The 19,215-nt window shown below is 50.3% G+C and overlaps 1 protein-coding gene across 1 annotated transcript in view; it reads left to right on the forward strand.

Moving 5' to 3' along the window:
* Positions 1–16,445, forward strand: part of Polr2H (DNA-directed RNA polymerases I, II, and III subunit Rpb8) — a 126,044-nt gene extending 109,599 nt beyond the window's left edge. Inside the window, exon 4 of the mRNA XM_050178686.3 lies at positions 16,211–16,445. Within this exon, the coding sequence (XP_050034643.1) occupies positions 16,211–16,328 (118 nt within the window). The 3' untranslated portion in view covers positions 16,329–16,445. The remainder of the gene's footprint in view (positions 1–16,210) is intronic.
* Positions 16,446–19,215: the final 2,770 nt, after the last annotated feature.

Consider the following 19,215-nt stretch of genomic DNA (forward strand, 5'->3'; position numbering starts at 1 on the left):
AAAAGAACGCTGTATGTAAAATGAGCGAGAAAATGTCAAACCTTCGGTGTAAACCTAATAGCAGAGCAGCGAATCTTATTGTCTCTCGCCCATGACATGTATACGCATAGAAAACGACAATGAGCAGAGTCATTGTTAAAGGCCAGCTGCAACGGAAATTTCGCTTTTGGCTTAATTTGTATATAAGTATATATAAATAAATACAATGTAGATAAATATATTCTACGGAAGCAATCTTGGCGAGACTACAGGACTGGCAGTTGTCTAATTTTCTTATTAGCAACCTTTTGATTGCGCATAAGCAGACGACCCGTTTGCCTCGCGGTTAGCGGCTATGGCGGAAGTCCCAGCGCGTCGCCTCTGGAATATTTCAGTGTGCCGGGGCAGCTGGAAGTGATGCATAATCGCGGAGTTTGCAAGTTTGCTATAGCTACGACTCTGGTTTATAAACCAGAGTGAGCGTTCCCGGCGCGCTCACAGTTGCGTTCTAGTTTAAAGCGGTCCTGAAACACTTTTGCAACCGAGTTTAAAAAAAAAAAATACACTTGCCGGTTTTTTTTAACGAGGCTCCTGTGAACAATCTGAGCCAAGTATAACTGCACTCCATATGGCATGGAATTAACAATCTACCGGCGAAACACGGCGAAAAATCGCTTGCTCGAATGAGCTGGCCCACCAACACTATTGGCTGATTTCGTGATTGCCATGATCTTCTCGATTATACGTAATTGCTAATTATGAGTTAAATAAATGAAAAAATATATATGTCTGCGATCTTAAAAAGGCAGAAAGATCGTATCTTCTTAGCACTACACGTAGCTGGGTCAGCTTCGCGTGGACTCCGAGATGACAGTGACCTGCTCCGTAGCGTAGTCCACTACGGCCGCACGGGGTGTGCGCAACGAGCGCTTTCGCCGCCGGGATACTCAACTTCTGACCGGTGCTTCTTGGCTTCTTCGCTGTGCAGCTTCCAGCGCGCCATAGCGGAGACCAAAAGAGAGAGAAAGCCGGGTGTCGGTGTGATAAAACCCCACTTATAGTTGAAAGATTCCAAAATTCACCTGCGGCATGAGATTTGTGGGACGAAGTGCCCAACTATTCTAAAGTGCCATTCTACGATTTGTTAGAATAGTGTTTCAGGGCGCCGCTTTAAAGAAACGATACACCAAAACAGCAAACATGTTCAGACTGTTAGACTTTTATCTCTAACGGCCGCTGGCATTGAAACGTACAAAAAAAAAAGAAGGAAAAAGAAAGAATGATTATATGCAGGAAAATGTCAAAGCAGAAAATCTCCGTTTGAATTTCACGCCAAAGCGCGACGTTGAGGACGTCAGTAGTACATAACGAATTTAGCGGTGTGTGTTAGCTACCGCGGTAGTTTTTTGCTTTATAGGAAAGTTCACAGTGTATAGTTGCCAGATTGAGTTCGCGCCCTACGAATGTAATGCCACCAGTCGTTTAATTTAGCGTCATTTGCAACACATACTAAGCAGGCTTCGGTTGTCGGTTATATTGGCCCAGTCGCATTTCTAAAGTTGTAATCCACCCGTTTAGCTCGATTTAATATAGCTTTTCATTTTCCCTTTTTAGCGGCTGATCGAATCGAGACGCGGGAACGCTCGACCAAAACACCGTATTATATCGCGAAAATTGAACCGGCTCCTGTGGAACTGTACGAGTGCTTTTGAGGAGTATTGCTTACGCGTTGCATTCGCCATGCAGGCTCAGTTCATTCGCATGCTCCGCTCGAGCGCAGACGACGTGTATGTTTTTTTTTTTTTTTTTTGCATAACATTATAGGGCCGTTTTCCTTGAGATGGCCACCTTGTCGCAGTCGCACGATGTCGCTGTGTCGGAAATATATGCGCGAACCGCGACGTCTTCGCAGCGAAGAACGAAGCAAAACAGAAGGAATGCTAAAAGGGAGGGAGGCACTGTTTGGGCACGCCGTAAACACGTTGCATCAGGATGTTTCCCAACTGCCCGGCCAAGCTGCTGCTGCTGCTGCTGCTGCTGCTGCGCCCCAGCGGCGCCGACGCGTGTTTGTGAGGAGTTCGTGGACTGCTGGATGGGACGCGCTCCGCTCGGGGCTGATTGTTTCCCCATTGTTTGGGCACACGCTTGAAGTTCGAGGAGAGCGAGCGAGAGAGGCTCGATTCGCCGCTGTTCCGGAACGCGGCACACGCCTGTTGGATGTTAAATCAATGATTAAATTAATAGTCAAAATCACTATCTGATTATCAGGCATGCCGTAGTGGCGGGAGGACGCCTGATAAATTTCAACCACTCGGAAGCCTTTCACGTGCACCGAAACCTAAATCTAAGTACACGAGCGTTTCTCCATTTCGCTCGCCCCCATTGAAATGTGGCCGCCGCGGCCGGAATCGAACCCGCGACCTCGAGCTCAGCGGCGCAACGCCGTTGCCACTGAGCTTCCGCCGTGGTTTTGTTGGTGTTCATGTGGAGCATCGTTTATTGGCACCTTTCAGTGTTTCCTCGTCAGCGTCTTTATTTTTTATTTTTTTTTCGAATCGTCGGCGGGAGTCTGCTGCCCCGGAAGGTTTTCAGATTACCTGGCGTTGCATCACGCTTTGTGTCGCTTCCGGCAGGGGCTGCAGCATGCTACATACCTAAGGCGGCATGTAAATAGTATATGAATAATTTTTGTGACCGATCCTTCACAGATATAGATTGCAAATTGAGGTCTTTGAATTACCATGAGCTCCCTACAGTCTTCTGAATCCGGAGGAGTTTTGTTGAACCGAAGCTGTCGGTAATTGCTCCGCGCTAGCGTGTTACTTAAGTGCGGAATAGCGTCCGAAGTCCGTCACATCACACGCAGTGATGGAGCAATTCAACCGAGGGGTCAGGGAGCAAGATGATGCGCATTCAGGAGGGCATTTGTATACTGCGAAAGAAGAAAAAAAAAACATCACTGGAGGTATCGCGTTTTTTCCTCCGTCATGTCGAAGCTCGCGGAGACCTGGCTGTAAAGAAGACGGCCGCTGCAGGTTGCTGCGATTCAGTACCGGTGGAAGCCTGTTGCTTCCTCTCGATCAGAGATGGAGTGACTGTCCGTTTGGGTTTTTCCCTGCGATCGCTCAACTCCCAGGCTTCCTCACCCGAATGAGTCATCGGGAGCGGCGATTGAATCACCTTGTTCTCTTCCTCGCCGATGTGCTCCTCGAGGAAAGGAAGGGATTCAACGAAGTCTGACGCAACGTGCGTCGATGTCGGGACGCTGGTTGTTGCAGCTATTGAGGCTGTCTTACGTAAATAAACGAGGGAAGCAAACACGCGGGTAACTGCAAGCTTACGTTGGTGCGTCCTTGAGCGTATGTGAAGTGTTACTGGGACTTGAGAAAATTATAATAAAATGTACGTGGTTCTACATAAGATTTCAATCGGTTTCAGGGATTGCGGAACGTACCAATTTGGAGCTTCCAAAACGGGTTGGAATGCTTAGGCCAGAGAAAGTAGGTTTTTGATTAACAGCATGCAGCCTGACCACTGCATGTAAGCTTGTCGCCTACTCTACTGCTGCAAAACCCGACTCCACGAATGCGTTTTTTGAACCTGAACGCTCAAACTGCCACACCTGCGATGCGAGTTTTTCACTGGGTAGCGAAGAAATCTGATACAGTTCTCTTTCTTGTGACGTTTAACGACTGTTGTCTCTCTCTCTCTCTCTCTATTATTTTTTTTTTTTTTTGAACTAGTAAGGAGACGTTTTACATCGACTCAGCGAATGACCTGAAATAATGTTTGGACATCGCAGAATACGAGCACTGTAATTACAATTCAAACAGTGTTATTCATAGAAAAAGGATTGTCTGCTATCTGGCATTTAGTATTGGGCAGACGAATAAAAGCGCCCTCTGTTGAATGAAGCCTGCGTTGTACCGCAATAGGCGCCGCGGAAGAAAAATGAAGTTCAATACAAATCTACCAGGAGGCTTACCGGAAAAGAAATAATAAAGATCACATAGTTAAGGCTCTTCGGCATTAAAACAGATGTTTTTCTTCGTATGAAATTGTCAGCTCATCTTATTCATCGGAGCATCTCTTTTGCGTGAGAAGTGGAGCAACCAACCACTGTGGCTGTGTGGGAGCCAGAGAGAAACGATTGTGTTACGCCACGTACTCGAGCCTGGCTTCTCTTGATGCGCGGGAGCGATGCGGTAAAGTGTCCTTGTCGGCGCGGCACTACGTTCCGTCATTCGGGTTATTTCGTGTACTCACGCTGGTCCAGGTGGCTGGGCAGCGAGCGGATAACCATGTAACGTATTTCTTTTTCGTTTACTACACTTTCTTTGCTATTATTGGTGTATGGTAACAGTATTTAATGACAAAACTATTAAATGCCTTAACTTTGCACTCTTGGACGTTCGCAGGGTTTGATTTCGCGGCGATTCCTCATTTCGTTGTGGTACATTCTTTTCATGTGACCTTCAATCCACTTTTCTTACGACGCTTTGTGTCGATGGTTGCGGAGGTTTCCACTCAGCGTTTCCAGTTCGTCGGCGAGTCTGGTGGAGGCGTCATAGTTCGCTCCGAACCACGCGTGCGTCGTTACGGCGTTTCGGCGCGAAGCCATTCGAGACGCAAGCGGGTTTTTAGTAGCGGTGTTGTGCTTCCGAATGCGTGACGTGGCTCGTTCCCAGCATGACTCACCGAACAACAGCCGCAGTGCAGACCCTGCGCGCGATACTGCGCGAGCACAAGACGAAGGGGTGCGGCGGTCGGTAGGTTCTGCTCTCTCTGCGGTCGCCGCGACCCTGAGGCGCGCGCGAGCCAAGCTCTCGCATTCCTTCTCATTCCACCCCTATCTCTCTCTCTTTTCTCCGCGTTCCTTCGCCCGTGCAAAGCCGGTGGTCCGCGCGCGGGGCCCGTGGCGCCGTCTCGTGGCTGTTTGCTACATCGCAGCCTCGCGCGGTTTCGATCGTGGACCTCCGTCAGCGCTGCGCTCTCGCGCGCTGCGTAGATTGCGGGGTCCCCCCCACCCGGCGGCGCGCCGCCGCATCAGCAGCGGGAGGAGACCAGCTGGCGGCCGTGTTCGCGCAGCGCGGCGACTTCTTCCTCCGTGCGGCCGACGGAGGTCTCGGACGCAGCGGCCCTGACAGCTCGACCGCGGGCTCCCCGAAGGGCGACCTCGACGCTCGGGAACTCGTACCGAGGGCCCGCACCTGGTGCGCGATGCCACCTCTCTTCCCCCCTTGGCCGGACGCGGTTAGTGCGCAGTTTGTGACGCCGGCTCTCGCGCGCGCGTCGCCTCGGGACGGGCGGTCGCCCTCCCCGGAGTCGCGCGATGTGTCCGCGTACCTCCCTGCCGTGCCTTGTCCCAAGTCCGGACGTCCTGGCCTCGAGTTGTGCCGCTGTCAGCGGCGTCCCTCTACGCGGACCGCCAGCGGCCAACCCTCCTCGCACCCACAGGTACGGAGAGACGCTCTTCTCCTCCGCTCGCGCCACTTTCCAGATGGACCGCTGCCATGACGGTGACGTATATATATACATATATAAAAACCGCGGCCTTGGCACTGACACTGCGGATACGGGTCGCCGCTGCCGGCGCTGTCGTGTCACATTGTCACCCAGCGTAGATATGAACGTGATGGCGGGCTCGCGCCTAGTGTTTTTGGCGGTCAGGGTGGGGAGGGCTGGGAAGGTCGCGCGCGACCCTCTTAATACTGCCGCCATTTAGGCTCGCCACGGCAGCCGCTGCAGTCGGGGCGAGGCAACCTGTGGATTCTGCGAGGCCTGCGAGTGCGTTTCCGACAGCTGTCATTTCGCTCAGGTTCGCCGCCGCCACCTCGCCTGCGTTTCTTGCCTCCGATGCGCGGCCGCCTTCAGTGCGCGGCCCAGTATACCGAGGGCTCTGTTTGGCGCTCATTTCTTCATTTTTTTTTTGTTCGCCTCCATTCACCCTCTCCTCTGCTTCGGCGATGGTGCTGCCAGTACGGACGTGACCATCTGTCCCCGGTCCGTATTGATCATTCTATTTTGCACCGCGACCGTCATTAAACGACTAAGAAAAAAATTTGAAAGACGGAAGGGGAAGGAAAGAGATATACGTAGCAGATCTTGCTTCCGGTTTGGAAATTTCCGGAACGTGGCACTGCGGTCCTCGTAGGTCGTAAGCAAATTCCACGGTGACGCCATGCTGGTTGGAGGGGGACGGAAGGTTAAAAAGTCAAGTGCGTGTATGGGAGGGGGGCAGTCTAAAGAAACGTTCTAGGAAGTCCGAAACCTTGATCTTTTGTTTCGCTCGAGAGACTTTGGATACTCTCAGCGTGCCATTTGCGAATGAGAGAAAGGTCACTGCTGTCGTAGACACCACAGCTGTATTAGTCCTAAGGGACTTCTTCGCCTTGTGTTGGTATAAACGCGACGTTTCAATTTACTCTTTCCTTTTTATTAAAAAATATTTCATCCTGCAAAGGATCCGTTATTGACTGCTAAATTTCACTGGGACCGAGGTTGTCCTTGCGCGAGATCGCGAGATATTTTACCATATTCATCGGCTTAGCTGTATTTGTGATGAGTCACGCGGCTAAAGATGGCGGACAGTGGCGCGCGAAGTAAGAGTGTGCAGCGACCTTGGTTCACTAACACTACCAAACGACCTTGCGTCCACTGAGAGATGTCGTGTTTTTCTCCGGTTTATTCAGCGTGCCCTTTTGTTCTGTTCCAGTCGCGTCAGTGGAAAGCAAACTGAACACGACGTCAGCTATTTTTCTTTTTTTTTTCTTTTTCGGAGGGCTTCCCGCACGTCTTAATTACCCTAGAGTTTTGACCTTGCGCGGAAGCTGCGGGTTGTGCCGCACTGCAAGAGGTTGCCCGGGGATTTGGCGAAGCACACGCTGACGTAAGCGGCCGCCGCATCTACGTTGTATCGACCAAGGCGTTGTGCAATGTTTCCGCGTTTCGCTCGCTATATCTGCGGTCGTCGCTATAAAAGTGTTCCGGCCAACACTGTGGAGCTGGTTGGCCGCGGGTCTCGGGAAAACACGATGCAGCCGTGCGGCGTCGCCAGGTGTTTGGGCTTCGGCTGTGGGGCATCGGAAACGAGGGCGTTCTCCTTAAATCTTTCAAAGCTCATTGTCGGTGTTGCTTCGGCGACAGTTGCCCTGTCGCCAGTAGTCCATGTATAGAGTCCACATACGATGTGTATTGTAACATATATGTGGCAGGTTTAGCAGTGATAGATGTATGACGTCCTATATTTCTTTTCAATCTGAATTTATTGCAAAATTATTATTATTATTATTATTATTATTATTATTATTACTATTATACGGCATTATTCACATTTACAATGGTTTTACTACGTTGAATGCTTGCCTGAAGTTTCATAATGCAAGGCTTGAACGGCCCGGGCCGTCCGGCGTGCTCGTCAAGTTGATAAACAAAGAAAGAAAGAGAGAAAGGAAAACAGCTCAGACCGGCGCGGATGTTTTCGACAGTCGGGCGTTAGCGCCGACTCGGCACACTGTGACAGTAGCGCCTTCCCAAGCGCGTTATCTCTTTGTTATTGCTTATTGTTTTTCTTGCGCGCTGCGCTCGCGTTTTTCGCCTTCTGCATACTAGTGGTATCAGAGGTGACGCTGCGGCTGGCCCCGTCAGCACTCCAGCATAGCTGGTTCGCTTCGATACGGCCGCGAGGTTTTTTTGAAACAGCAGCAGGGCGTGCACTTCGCACTCCTCGCTGGACCTGCCGGCAGCATGGGCAGGCTTGCAAGCAAGTCGCGCCTTCTCGTCGCGCGTTTAGTTGGAGCGGTGTGAACGCGATAAGGAAAAAGGATGGCGCGGGCGTAATTAAGCGGCCTCTCGATTATTGCCGAGTTTCCTCGATTATATCGCTGGCCATTCTTTCCGCACGCGTACTATTCTACCCGAGGAAATCCTTGACCGCCCGTTTGGAACGACGCTTGCAGGGCCGTTCGAGCGCGCATGCTTATCCTATACGGCGACGCTGCGCGCCGTGATATCATTGAGACGGGTCCGTGCCTCCGCCGTCCGTACATACACATCCGGACACATTATGTTCATTAGTGCGGCTTGTGAAACGCGTTTGTGGGCAAACGCGATCTCTCAATGATCTCAAAACTTTCTGTCTGCATCTTTCTTTTTTTTTCTTCATCCCTCTCTCGGGTGCACGTGTCAAATGAATGTGAGCGCAATCTGTATACATTTTGTTCCTTCTCATTTTTCCTCCCTCTCGTTTGCTCACGCAGAAACCGGTGTCAGCCGCTTTTTCCTTCGGCGTTGTCACACGCGCGCTAGAGAAATGATGTCACGAGACGAAGGCAGTTTTCACCGGTCTTATGTCATTTCTAGCTGCGCGGTAACCACTTCTTCTCGTCTCTTTGAGGCAATTGTTTGTCCAGTAGAGCGCCCATCTTTCGTAAGTCGGAAGCTGGTGAGACGCGAGCGGCCATGTTAGGGCTGGTACTTGACGGCACCGCGTGTGGTGATTGGTGCGGGATCCCGTTCCTTTTTGATATTCCGAAGCTCGCACAGTTGCTTTGCGGGCGACGCCGCAAACACCATATTGTGGCTTCATTCGCAGCTTCCGAACGGCTGCATGGGGGATAAGCTTGAGTATTTTCATCGTGCCAATGTCCGAACAACATGGCAGCTGCGATGACGCTGTTGTTGCAAGCCGTTTTTATTGCATGATGGTCGGCGACTCTGCATAAATTGTTGATCTTGGTCGTTGGGCGCGGCTATCTTCGGACGGCAGACTTGCTTTAGAAGACCGCTCGTGCTTTTATCGTGATTTTTTATGTAGGAGGCGCTGCTTAATAAGTACTTGTGCAGTACATTGACCGGATGATGATGAGAGAGCCTCGTACGGGCGCAACATGGCAGGCTGGCTATTGGCGAGAAGAGCTCGAAGGTCGTTTTTATAGTGTCCCCTTCTTGCACATTGTGACGAGACAAATGTAGAGCGCCCTGTTTGTCTCAGCTCGTATTAATAGGAACGATCTAACAGTGCGCTTGAGCTTCAGCACTAAAGTTATCGCGCACGCAAAAGACCATTTGCGCGTGCACTTCGCGCTGCGCAGCTTATGTGGTTGGGGCGCTAGCGCAACGCTCAATCGTTGTACGTGACTTAGAAAACAAAAAAGCGCAATAGCTTGCCTTCCTTCGTCATTGTGATTGTGGATCTGTGATACAACCATGTATTTCTATATAAGTGCCGCTCGTGATCTTTTCATTTTTCGCTGCAGATTTCGGCTTTCCTTTCCTCTCCTACATCGATCTTTTTTTTTTTTTCGTGTTTAGTTTCCAAGCCACGATTGTGACCGCGACGTGTGGATTCGAATCTGAATGCCTGGCAGGCAGTTAAACCGACGAACATTTCGCCTCATATGAAACGCTTTCGTGTCGGCATACATGGATATATTGAGCCGGTACAGCAGCGCCTTTGACGCTGTATCGTCGCGAATTCGAGAAATGCCGAATAATCCTCGATTCCACGTTGACTCGCGGAAATTACCGGCTGGTCTCGGTCTCTCCGTGTTCTCCGTGAATGGTGCGCGCGTCTTCGATTAAAATTTTGGATCACCACTTGGCGGCGATCCATAATCTGAACGAGGAGCGAGCGCGCATCCACCCAATTATATACGCTGCAGTCGAGCACGTGCAATTCTACGTTTTCCTTCGTTGTTTGCGGATATAAGAGAGGAGACAGACTACAGGGAGCCCTTGCGTTACGTTCAGCTACCATGTGAATGACAGGGTGGTAAGTGCATCTGTCTAACATTCGTGTTTTTGAGGCTTTAGACGATTTTGTGGCGCAATATAGAGCGCTTGACCTTTATGACTTTCAAACACACATAATTTTTTTTTTTTTTCGATAGGCATTTATACAATGGGTTTCTGCGCTCGTGCAAGTCGTTCGGAATTGCTGCGTTTGTAACGCGATTACTTTGTCGGAAAATGATTAATTTGTAAAGACACAGAGCCGTTCGAAGCCAGAAGGATGAAGTTTAGGCGAATCCGTGTAGTACTCGTTATTCCCATGCCCGCTGAACCATTCCACATGCTTGCAACTCCCGTAGACGCCAGCGCCAAAGTTCACTCTAGTAATTTATCGTAGTAAACTGCTTATGGTCAGACATGCGAGCGAAGTGCGTTTTTTTATAAGTGTAACGAGCGAGTCGAAGTTTGCTTAGTCTAAGTGTGCCCAAAGTTTTAACGAAGTGGGGGTTTCGTCAAAGCCGTCTGCGCGCCTCTACACCGCCCACGCGCGCATACATTGAAGCACGACCCCAATTGCTCGAGTCTCTCGTAGACATAAAAAAAAAAGTGCTCGCGGAGGAAGAAGGGCAGCAGATGAACAACAACACGACGGAGGATAAGCGGACTGGAAGTGCGTCATTGTGACGTCGGGAAGGTCGCGCGTGACGTTGTCGTCTTGTATGCCGCGCGCGCTCGACGGATCGAAGCGCGCGCGTGCGCTCGCGCCAGGTGCGCTCGATCGACAGGGGCGCTTGCCTGCGGAGGAAGCAGGTTTGATCCGAGGAGGACAGTGGCTGGTGCTTCCGGGTTAGGCCGTTACAATGTTGCCACTTGTTTTGCCACCCATCCACGCCTTGCATCGCGAGCGCGCGCTGCTCCGGACCAGACCACGTATATAACGGAGCAAATAGAGAAGCCAGTGCTCGTTAGAACATGTCGGCAAGTTCTTTCTTTTTCTGTCTTCCATCCCATCCACTCTGCATTGAAGAGTCGTGGATGTGCTGTTAGGGGCAACAGTGTGCGGCGCTGTGTCATACGCAGATCTCGTAAAGAGACTGCTTTATATAGTAAAGGGACTGATTATATAGTGGGCGAGCAGTGACGCTTTCTCTGCGGTCCTTTCGGTTCGGCATTGTTTCGAGCTCGTCAGCCATTAAACCTCCATTAGTTGCGCTTGCGGCCGCGGAGGAGGGTCGGTCAGACATGCTGACGTTACATTGTGTTCACTAGCTCCGCCTTCTGGCCGCCTGGTTGTATATCGCGCAGTTAAGAACTCCGCGAAATAACGAACATATTTTCGCTTTGTATAGTACGCTATCGGCAGGCGCCAGGTTGGGGAGCGCGTGCTCCTCCGTTACGATCGCCACCGCCTTTTGCGAGCCCGTGGGGCTGCATAACCCGGATCGAGCGGGAATAAAGTATTCGTAGGAGTTATCTCTACCGCACCGTTGTGCCCGGTGCGCCGGCTTCTTTTAGGCGGCCACGACAGACGATAAGGAGGCGGCGATGAGTTTAAATGCCTCCCCCGGTATCGGACGGCGCCGTCTCTCTGGGTTTCCGGCGCGCGATACCTATGATATCGGGGTCGTTTACGCTTCCGTAGAAAGCAGACGGGGGATGAATGTGTCTGGGGCGCGATGCAATGGGCGGCTACGAAGTGCCGCGATACGCGCCAATGCGATTGCATTTATGTCCCGGCGTGCTTGTCCTGCCGGTAGCTTAAAAAAAAATACAGAAAGACACAGCGCTCTTCCGTGGCCTGCGCAGTGTCATTTTACAACTTCTATACCTGTAAGCTAGTAGCGTGAAAGAAGCGTTCCTGGTTTCTATAGCAAACCAGATGAAACCTGGTTATCGCGCCTCTCTCTCTCTCTCTCTCTCTCTCTCTCTCTCTCTCTCTCTCGTTTGCTTATAACTGAAGGGTACAGGTAATGATATTTAGTCATTTCCAGGCCAGAGCTTGCATAGTGGTATAAGAGGGAGGCCGATTAGTAGGAGGCTCCCGGCTAATTTCGCCCACTCGAGTTTCTTTAACCAGCTCTTTAGCGCTTCTTGAGCGAGCCATTTTGCATTACGCCGCAGCTGGAAATCGAGCCCGCTACCTAGCCGGTAGCAGTCTTCCACGCCATCCGAGCCATCGACGCGGCTGCTGCTGAAGGCAATTAAGAATCGCAGAGCTTCTGCTAGTGCCTTCAGAGAGTTTCTAACGAGATTAAGTCGCTTAGCTACTGTGCGATACGTGAACCTGGCGCTCCTATTTTTGTATATCGCTCACTCACCGGGACGCTGCCCGAGAGGCAGTGACCTCGTTTGCTATCTTTGGAAAAATAGGGCGCGCGTGTTCGGTTGGGCATCTTATGTGCCGGCGACCTGGCCGGAATCGCCTTGTTGCACACCGCATCGATCCGTTGCGCAACAGGAATGAGGAGCTCATTGGCTACGAGATTACACGTGTGCGAGCATGTCGCTGACATTAATTCTTCGCGAGGCGGTGCGCAGTCCGACTATTGTGTTTGCCCCCCCCCCCCCCCCTCCTTTCATTTGCCTGGGTGTAATTAGCTTTCGTTTTCTGGGTTATTTGCAAAAAGAAAAAAAAGGAGATAATCGCAAGTGTCTTTTAATCTGGCTCTCCCTCGGCTATGCGATTTTACCGTGCCTAAGTGGTTACTGGTTCAGGTGCGCTTAGTGGCCATCAGATTTTATCATCTTGACGTTAAGATTATTAACGTATTAATTACATCGATTCGCCTCGGGGTTGGATCCGTGGTGGATAGCTAGCAATTTAGTAAGGCTGAAAAGGTGACTACGAAGCGAGCAGTGTAAACGAAAATTACAGGCGGAACGCGATTGAGGGCGGCACAAGGTTATGGTGGTAAGATTAGGGAAATTGTAGGCATAGGTTGGATAGTCTCAGGCAGCGCGAACATGATGCGGACACAGGAACAGTCACGGGGGGCTTTGTTCGTGTGCGCGTGTCAAGTTTGCGCTGCCTGCAGCCATGGTTTCGCATCGACAGCTCGATCGCACTCTGTGTGAAGCCAAAGGATGGGTTTGGTTGACACAGGGCAGACGTATTTTAAGACGTCAGTCAGACCTTTATCCTGCAGTTGAGTTTAATACAGGCTGATGATGGCATTGGCTGTCAGTGTGTCGTTTCTGTCTGGACGGGATTAAGAACCGGTGCTTGCTTACTATGTGAGCTGCACGACTTCGTTACGGAATGTGCAGTGAAACGGCGTTTTTGACTTTCATATTTTGCAACCGACTATGAACATCCCGATTCTGCGCCGTTTGATTGCTTGGCGTCGCCACGCGGTTCGTGCGCGCGTTCTCGGCCCCCTTTCTCAGTCCGTTGTTCCCGCGTAAGGGGCTTTATTCCTGCGCTGCTTCGAGCGGCGCGGAATGGCGCGTCTCTCCGTCGCTCGGCACGCATCATTCCGCGAGGCCTTGCGTTTTCAAGGCCTCCGGCTAGAACTGCGTCTGTGCAAGGGCAGGCACGCTAGAAAGGATGAGGCGTCGTCTCGCGCGTCGTTCTTCCGTTTTTCACTCTTTCTCTCTCAACGTGCGGTCGACATTGCTCGCGTGCCTGCCTGCCTGCCGGCCGTACGTTCGCCCGCCCAAGGCGAGGGGGAGCGATTTTCGCGGGCACCTTCCACCCAGCAGCCGTCGATTGAGTAGTGGAGGGGCGAAAGTGCCGGAGAGGGAGCGCTCGCGTTCGAGAGCTCGCTTGGCGAGAAGTGACCGTGAAAATGCTGCGCTGCGCTGCCGCAGCCCGCGCAGCTGGCTTGTCGGCATACAGGTGCCTGCGGTCTGCCCGTGATCTTCTATATATTTTTTTCTCTCTCTCGCTCTACATTATTTTGTTTTCTTCTCCAGTGAGGATCCGGAGCAGTAAATAATTCTAGCAGAGAGGAGGAGAACGTCGCCCTTTCTTAAATTCGGCGCCGGCGAGTTGCGCGCGACGCCTTCCTTCCTAGCGCCCTTTGGCGCTGCCGTTGCGGGGCTGCAGCCGAACGCAGCGAGAGTTGTGCGCCTCGCTGCATGGGGCTCGTTTATTGGCATTGGCCTGGCGCCCGCGGGCTTCATTTCCTCACTGCCCGTTTTTGTAGTGGCTCTTCGCTTGTTTCGTTTGTTTGGTTGTTACCCCCCCACTATTTCGTTCATTCCTCAGTGGCGCCGCATTGCACGCGTCTGTTATCGTCGAGACGCAGCGAAAGAGCAAGAGAGAGAGAGAGAGAGAGAGAGATTGTGAAGAGGAAGGCGAAGGCGACCCGATGTTCTTATAACGCAAGGACTCGGGCGCGCGCGCGACACCCTCTTGCACGTGCCGTCCTGCTGCTTTATACGTTACTGCGGGCTACGCCGCACCTGGGCATCCCTTTATTTGTTTTTTCCTGCACGCCGCGGTTTCGTATGACGGTAGTGCCGCAGGTGCGCAGGACCCGTGAACGACCCATTCCTTCTTCCACTTCTTGCCTTCAAAAGGCGGCGCAGGATTGTCCATGCTTACTGCTGCCCCGCATTGTCGGCCGGCTCATTGGTGGTGGTCTGTGCTCGGCACTTCCTCGTGTTGTGCAGTGTAATGGATGGAGATTGTGATCTGGCTTTCGTGGAAAACAGACCGGATGCGACCCCATTATGCGATGCTTTGGAGGGATTGAACCGCGTTGAGTGTGCCTTTACCGTCTGCGCAGTAGGCGGGATTGGTAACCTTGAAGGTCTTGTTTATTTCGTTTCTCCCCCGCAATTTATACCTTCCACACTTGCTACTGTCTTGCGATCGTCATTGGCGCTTCTTCCTGCGCTGCGGAACAATTTCAAGGGACGAAAGAAAGTTGTGGAGCCCTGTTGCTTGAAACAAGGGATTCGGAAAACGACGTTCTGCACGCATGGTTCGGCTAGAAGGAGGCATCGCTGCTCGTCTCGCATTTATTCATGCTTTTGTGCATACTTGTGCATACTTGTCTCTTTTGTGCGTGTGTGTTCGCACGCGCGCGCGTGCGCGTTAGTCGTCGATTTATGACACTCGTCATCCAAAGCCTTGTAAGAAAGCCTCAAGGAGATGCGAGACTTCCCCGCCGAAAAAAGAAATTGGGCCCTCCGGCCAGAGAGGCCCGGACGTAGCCCACACAGGAAAAAGGGCTCCGCGTTCTCCTTTGTATAAGCCCCTGCTAAAGCAGCGATAGCGGTTCTCATGCTAAGTGTGTTTACTCAGAACAAATGAATGAAACGTCCGCACGCTCAAGGAACAAACATGCAGCGCGGTAACATTAATTTACTGCCAAGGCTTTTCGAAATAAAGACGAGATTTCCGTTTGGTTGGTTGGTTGGTTGCAAGCAAAGGGCAGGGCATGTTACGAGGTAAGTGCCCCCTTCTTTACCTGCCGAGTTGATTAGTGCTTCTTTTTGTTGCCGCCTACGGCTCCACGTTGGAGTGCGAGGGTTCACTGTATGGCAGTGTGGTTAGCTGGTTGTGTGCGACGTACTACAACCACTAGCTGTATTGCCGATACAGTGTATTCCTCCTTTCGTCTGGCAACGAGGGAACTTCTGTCATCTTTGCGCGTCAGCGTGAGCATGCAATAACGGACAAGCGTGCCCGAATAGTGACTCGAGGTGTCATTGGGCGCTCTAATTCATTCATTCATTCATTCATTCATTCATTCATTCATTCATTCATTCATTCATTCATTCATTCATTCATCTTGTGATTGGAGCGTGCACATTGCAGAGGAGAGCTAAATATTACAAGGCGTCGCAAGAACACGTATGTTTGCTAAAACAAAACAGATTCAATTAAAAAAAAAAGGAAGTAAAGCAAACCTTGTGCGAAAAAAAAATATTTATGTAAAACTGGTTTGACATTTTCGGACTCAAATCTTCGTTACTTCTAACTTGCAATGTTTGCGCTTTTTCGAGCTCTTTTCACTATTGAGTAGCTAATACCGATGTTATTTTTGCGGTAATAAAGCGGCGGTTGCATAATGCTCAGACCATATTGTTGTAGTTTTGAACTGACTGTTCCTATTTTTTTTATTTTTTTTATTTTTTGCATTCAAGAGCACAAGTTGACTTCAGGTGCGCACTCATTAACCGTTCCGCCTGTTTCTAATGATGTGGTTTATAGCAGGAAATATGTTGTGTAAAACGACATGGAATCAAATAATTGTTTATTCACTTTTACGATATTTCATTTCCTGGCTGAAAGATGTCGACTTTTTTTTTTCGTTTGTGACTGGCACAACTTGATATTTTTGGTGCAGCGAGCATAGGCGGAATGCCTGCACGCAAGCGAGATGATAGTGGGTACATAGTGCGCGAACTCGGAATGTTCTGCGCAGACGTGACATCTCGTTCGGGAAGAATTTGCACTTGCTGTGCAGAAACTTTCTATCTGTATGTTGTTTCGTATATCGCTGAGCTCATTCCTTAGTGTTTTCTCTGCTTTGACCACGTGCAGTGCGTCGTACGTCTCCTTTGGGGGCCTGCTGATGCGGCTGCAAGGTGACCCGAACAACTTGCACGGCTTCGAAGTGGACAACCATGTGTACCTGCTCATGAAGAAGATTGCCTTCTGAGAGGCCCTCGGCTCGTTGCTTCAGGAATACAGTGCCTCATCGCCCTCATTACGTCACCATAAATCATGCCTGTAACGCAACGTTCTGCTGTAATTAAACTGCGTCACATCCTCCAGAGTTTATGAGTGCCTTTGTTCCTCCGTGTCCCTTATACGGCGCCAGATACTTAACGTCTGTAAATGTCTCTCTACGTGAAAGCGTTGACTCAAGTGCAACATTTCAGGCATTGATCAAGAACCTGGATTTACGACAGAAGTTTCTTACTGGCTGGTCTAGAAATGCTCGGTTTCCTAACAGGTTGCAATAGAACTGAACTCAGTTACGTGAAGCGGCCTTTGGCCTTCCTCGTGGACAAGCTTGTATGCTGACTCGAGATGTGTTAGCACATTAAATTGTACGCCATTTGTTGGTTCGTATTGCACTGTTCTGCAGGCGAAGCTGTTGCCTTCAAGAAGCTGCATTAGGAAAGGTAAGGAATGATGTTGGAGCAGTATCGAAATTTCTGTTCGTTCACTTCCACAGGCGTTAGTAAGGACTGCTTCAGAAATATTTTAGTTCCTAGTCTCTGTGTAGAGCGAACCGTGTAGTTCGCACGTGTGTACATGTGGAGTTAGTACCACTTGCGTTCTGCTCGCCGTAACTACTACCGTCAAGCCTTGTATTGGAATGTTTTAACGATTCACCCAGCCTGAGTATACCACTAGCACGGCCCGGGGTTCTCACGGGGCCATGAACCTGAAATTTTTGCTTGAGGAGAGGATGTTTTGGTATAAAATAAATTCACGTAAAACAGATAGTGCGGTAAATACACTGTGTGCATACTGCACCAACAGATAACTTGACGTCACGATGTATTTTTGATGTTGGGAGACATTGTGGTCATAGCAAGAGAAGGACGCCCGATATAGTATGAATGGCAAAAGCCGGCGATAAGTTTTGTCCCGTCATTGGTATTCTAAAGGCGAGCAGAGTGCCACGCCGCTGGCCATTATAGTGCTGTCGCCGCGCCTGGTAAAGACTATATCCTGCTTCTGTGGGATAGTGATTTGCGAGTGAAGAAAGCCAACGTTTTGCCGTTTAAGTACTGTATAATCAAGTTCATTTGGAAGCCGGGCGGCTTTCCTTACTTCTTTCCTTCTCCTCCTCCTAGTTCATTTCGAAGCCGGGCCGCTTTCCTTCCCTCTTTCCTCCTGCTCCTCGTTTTCTGTAAGGTCGATTTTGTTCTGAACCGGTTATTAGGTACGCCGAAGGGACAAAAAGAAACACTTGCGGACAGGGTGCTTGTGATACCTTGTGTCCTTCAATACCGCGCATTTGTAGTGTGCGTGTTCATACAAGCCTACTCGACTTAATTTAATGCCGATGCGAATATAGCGCGAGAACGTTGTCTCCAAAGATCGTGTCGAGGCGTCGTAGAGTGGCGTGCCACAAATGATTTGGTGCATGTTCTCTGACGCACTTCTACAACGCGTACCTTTCGGGAAATTTCAATTTATGGAACTCATTCCGATTCCAATTCGCAGCCAGCAACAGGGCTATGTCAACAAGCATCACTTCCTGGAGAAGTGTACGTCGGGCTAGTTGGTGCTGATCCATTATGAACTGCGGCGCTTCAAAAAGACATCGGCCAACGCTCTGTGTGCTCACTTTGTTTTTCTCCTTTGTCTTCCTTTCGTCTAGCAGTTAGTGAACCATTACTTCGGCTTGTCCAGTAAATAGTTTACCTGTCCATATAAGTGCAGTTCCGCCTGCCGTCTGCCGCTACGACGAAATGACCTCTGTAACGAAGGAATCTTTCAGTGTTCTATGGCGAGCTGTGCGGTGCACGTTCTTACAACGAAGTGACCTACATAACGAATGATTTCGGAGGCCCCCAGCGCTTCGTTATAAAGGCGTCCGACTGTGTTAGAATTTGCAAGATAGCTTAGAAGTAGAGGTGATCAGCATTTCTGTGGCACCATCTTGTTACGTTGAGCTCAACAAGAACGCACATGCAATAACGTACGTGAGCTGCTTTGTTGCTGACAAAGGCGTCGGCAGGAACATAATTGTTGAGGTAGAATGGTACTTCTGCTTAAAAAATGGCAGCGTGAAGCATAATTTCAATCGAAAAAGAAAAAGGCATTTCTCACGCTTTCTCGTTGATCGAAGCGCCACAAGATGCTACTACTGTGGTGACTGCCGTTGACGTCTCCGGTTTACTGATATTTCGCAAACGGCAAGGCACATACGGACATACAGATCTAACGTGCCAGGCATGTTTCCCTCTGTATGCTGCATCGAGCAAACATAATTCGCTTGGGAAGGCGCGGCTTCTCACGTGGCCCTGTTCGCCGTTTCGACTCAAGTGGATATTTCGCCAGCACGACGCTTCTGAATTGCTTTCAAAATAAATAAACGCACAAAACAACTACTGCTACAATAATGATGATGATAATAATAACAACAACAGCAAAACCCTTGCTTTGCACTCGTGGCACCTCTGTTGCAGTTGAGGCCGAGCACGCAAGACCATTCGCGTACCGAAGACTAAAGCCACCAACAAAGATTAATTAAGGGCTAAATCGGCTCCGTTGTGTATAATGAAGCTAGACTGTCCCATGCATTTAGGGCACACATACCCTCGAAATACACGAGTGCTGCTTTTCACGACACTGTAGCGATGCAGGGGCGCTCTGAAACGAACAGTCGAAGGCATCTTAAATGAAGGCGAGGGAGCATGAGATTGTTTAGGTAAATCGCGAGAGCAAGACAAGATGCAGTGTCACAATGTGAACGCTGTGGCGCACACCCCGCTATAGGAGCGCGTAACATGAAAATATCTACATGAATTCGGACCAGGCTGAGAGTTGAGCAGGAGCCGATTTTAATAAGCACAGTCAGTGTT

This window comes from Dermacentor andersoni, chromosome 5, assembly GCF_023375885.2.
Source record: "Dermacentor andersoni chromosome 5, qqDerAnde1_hic_scaffold, whole genome shotgun sequence".
NCBI lineage: Eukaryota > Metazoa > Arthropoda > Arachnida > Ixodida > Ixodidae > Dermacentor > Dermacentor andersoni.